We start from the raw sequence: 3,283 nt of genomic DNA on the forward strand, positions 1-3,283 counted from the left end.
GTTAGAGCGCGAATTTACTGACCGGAAGGTCCGTGGTTCGAACCCGACCTCCGCCTCTCGACTTCCCCTGTCTAGGCTTGGGCAACCTGGCAGTATCCCAGCCCTCGTGCTTCCTTCGGGTGACATTGCAGTTAGGCACCGGAAGGGTGCTACGGCTGAATGGTGAGATGAGCCTACGCTGAGCCAGTTTGTGCTTCTGTCAGTGCCGCGGGTCATCCTGAACATCCTTTGACAGAGTCTTAACAGGATACAGCCAGTAACAAAAAGCTATGAAAGCTGCTTCTTTTGTATGGTTCTTAAGTGGGAAGTTTGTACGTTTGGGTTTCTTTTGATGCGATGTGTCACTCGGAAGGCAGACCAGTATAAGCTATGATGTGAGATTACTGGCATACCAGGAAACCAACTATTCACCACGCCCGAGGAAACCGCTGTTGATGTTGAGGAGTGGGGGAAATAAGCACAACGCTTGTATTTCTGACCCAGGTGGCGCTGACGCTGCATGTACCGGCTGGTGTCATTCTTCTTTAGGTTCCTGACATTTGTGCCACTGATTGAGTTGCTTTGCAGGTGTATGAAATTTTGTATTGCCACGTATGGCGAGTGGGAGTGTGTTTTTGTCTATCTCAGATTCTATTGTTGGTATTTTAGGACAAACGAGTACGCCGCTCTGATGACTTTGGCTCCTGATGGTTCTGCCGCCACCAACACAGCCATCCCCGTTTCCAAAGTCGACTACCCTCAGCCGGCGACGGTTTCTCAAAAACCTACGACCCGACTAATACCTGGCCTGGCTTCATCGTTTGGAGATCAACAACCGACGTTTACCGCCCCACCGACTGGATCGTTTCCTCCGTCTTTTCCCAACCTCGCCACCTTGAAACATTGCAACGAGGTCCAGGATACGGGTCAGGCACCTTGGCAAGCACTACTAATCAGCTGGTTCATGTGCGGCTATCATACTGGCTATTTTGAGGTATGAACCAGTGGTTGAGCCTTTCGAAGCGCATGTGCCTTTTCACCTTAGAAAAACTAGACCAATGAGATATTCTCAAAGCCAAGTAGTATACTTACTCATCCCTTTTTAACTCTCTAATCTGATACCAGAGGCGGATGAGTCGACCTTGTGGATTTTAGAGGAGCAGCCATCCAGATGTTGGGAAAATACGGCTGCCGGGGGGTGAACAGCCTCGATTTCCAACTTTTTGAGTGTTTTAACAAAGGCTCCGTGTCATGTGACACTAGTTCAGAGGTCAGTGAGCACAGTTCATGCGAATGCAGAACAGTAATATCAATAATGAATTAAAAAGTAAACAATCCGAGGGTAGTAAGACTTATGGATAGTGAGTTGGATGATGAACAGATTGCTGAAAAATTCCTTTTTATGGCAAAACATCGTACAATGAATGAGACTACTTGAAGGTTTTACCATTGAGCATACATCCGACAATGTACATCAAGTGACAACTTAGGAAATACAGTCAAACGCATTGTGGGGGGGGGGAATCGTTCACTTCTCAGAGTCAAACAACAGGGATCCCCTGTGGTAATGGGAAAATGGGACTAAAACAGCCCACTCACTTCCGTGGTCAGACTTTTGGCCGCTCAATCCATAGACTGCTTTTGGAATGGTTGCCACTACTGTTGGGGTAGTCCATACCCCGCTCAATACTTCCTCGCACGAGGGCACCCTCCGAAGTGAGGCCGCCTCACTGAGGAGTTCGTCATAACACACGTTGTCCCTACCTCCTAGAAGGAGGTAGTGGTCAGCCTTATTGGGATTACTATATCATGAACCGTGTCCTGTGATAATCTTTGTTCAGAGGGACCTTTGGACCCAATCTCATCACTGTGGGATGACTATGAAGCAAGCTCATTCGTGGGAAGGGCTTTCGAATTTTATATTATGTGGGAATGGTTCTTCCACCCTATTTTCTCTGTCCAGCTGACCGGCGTACCGCTGTATGGTTGTCATTAAGTGTGCATGCCTGCGTGAAAAAAGCGGTGGTGTTTTCAGCGTTACCATGAGGTCTTTCAGTTGTGGCACCCTTTCGGTGCTTAACTGCCATGCCTCCCGGCGGAAGCACGAGGCCTGGGATACTGCCAGGTTGCCCAAGCCTAGGCAGCGTTACAAGTGCGGTGTCAAGTACCGACTGGCTGTTCACCTCTTAACCAACGTAGTGTGTGTGTGTGTGTATCTCTCGAGTGACCTGTGTGCAGACCCTCCGAGAGTTAGTGGCTTATTTCCGAAGACCCTTTTATGGGATTCGCTACAAGCCACGGGAGCGTTTTTGTTTATATGCATCCTCATGGTTTTGCCTGTAACCGCTCAGTTTTGTTCGACGTTGTTCTGTTTCCCATCTTATCCCCACACCACTCATTCTCTCTTCTGTTTCAGGCACTTCAATCAGCAGCAAAACGCTGAATCTGCACTCTTCGGTTTGAGATCCTCACCCCTCCTTTATTTTCACGCGTTTATGCCGTCACCCGTATGTCTCCACCTGCTTTCCAGTCTGAGTACTGTGCCGAATTCAAACTCGATTGTTTTGCTTCACTGCCCAATCGATTTATGTACGATATGAAAATTGCCTTTCTACCTTTTTTGAGCCATTGGATGGTGTGCTTCTCTTCGAGAACTACTAGCTCGTTTCGGGTGGTCGAAAACCCTCATTCACTGTTTAGGGGTAGCTCAGTAACCGATCCCAGATCCCCACAGCAATCCGCCGAAGTACTCACCATGTTCATTTCTTATCATCATCATCGACAGCATGACATCAGTGTTCAACACCGATGCTTCGCTACCGTACAACCATGATTTATTTGAATGCCTTATTGTGAAGAGAAGAATGAAAGTGGACAGGGAAGGGACTTAACGTTAGCCTAGTTCAATCATTCCGAGGTGCCTACACCTCCAGACACTCATTCAGGTAAGCTGGATAGAAACTAACAACAAGAACGCCAATGACATCAGTTGGCAGCCATATCTTGCAGTGTCTCAAACCAGACGCAGTGAGGATCACGTGCTCCCCGTCCTGGAAGGTGGGTAGCACTGACAGCACCCAAACCTTTTTCATCACTAGGTATTCAATCCTTACTACTTGTTGAAATTCATTCATTTCCAATTGCAGGGCAAACTTTTGAATTCAGTAAAACAGGTTCCCGCAACACATTCCAACATATAATTTTAATGAGCCGGAAAATTTTCTCTCATAAGGTACTACTCACCATGCAAGACACAGTTTAGGACTCCGTGTGAAATATCTCAACTAGATATGAAGTGTAGACG

At 47.3% G+C, this 3,283-nt stretch overlaps 1 protein-coding gene across 1 annotated transcript in view; it reads left to right on the forward strand.

The window, feature by feature from the left end:
- The window catches only part of T265_04461 (hypothetical protein), a gene marked incomplete at both ends in the record, with an annotated part of 9,330 nt that extends 6,728 nt beyond the window's left edge, over positions 1–2,602 (forward strand). The window contains 2 exons of the mRNA XM_009169210.1: positions 649–973; positions 2,396–2,602. Coding sequence (XP_009167474.1) covers positions 649–973; positions 2,396–2,422 — 352 coding nt within the window. The remainder of the gene's footprint in view (positions 1–648; positions 974–2,395) is intronic.
- Positions 2,603–3,283: the final 681 nt, after the last annotated feature.

The sequence above is a fragment of the Opisthorchis viverrini genome, assembly GCF_000715545.1.
Source record: "Opisthorchis viverrini unplaced genomic scaffold opera_v5_76, whole genome shotgun sequence".
Lineage (NCBI taxonomy): Eukaryota > Metazoa > Platyhelminthes > Trematoda > Opisthorchiida > Opisthorchiidae > Opisthorchis > Opisthorchis viverrini.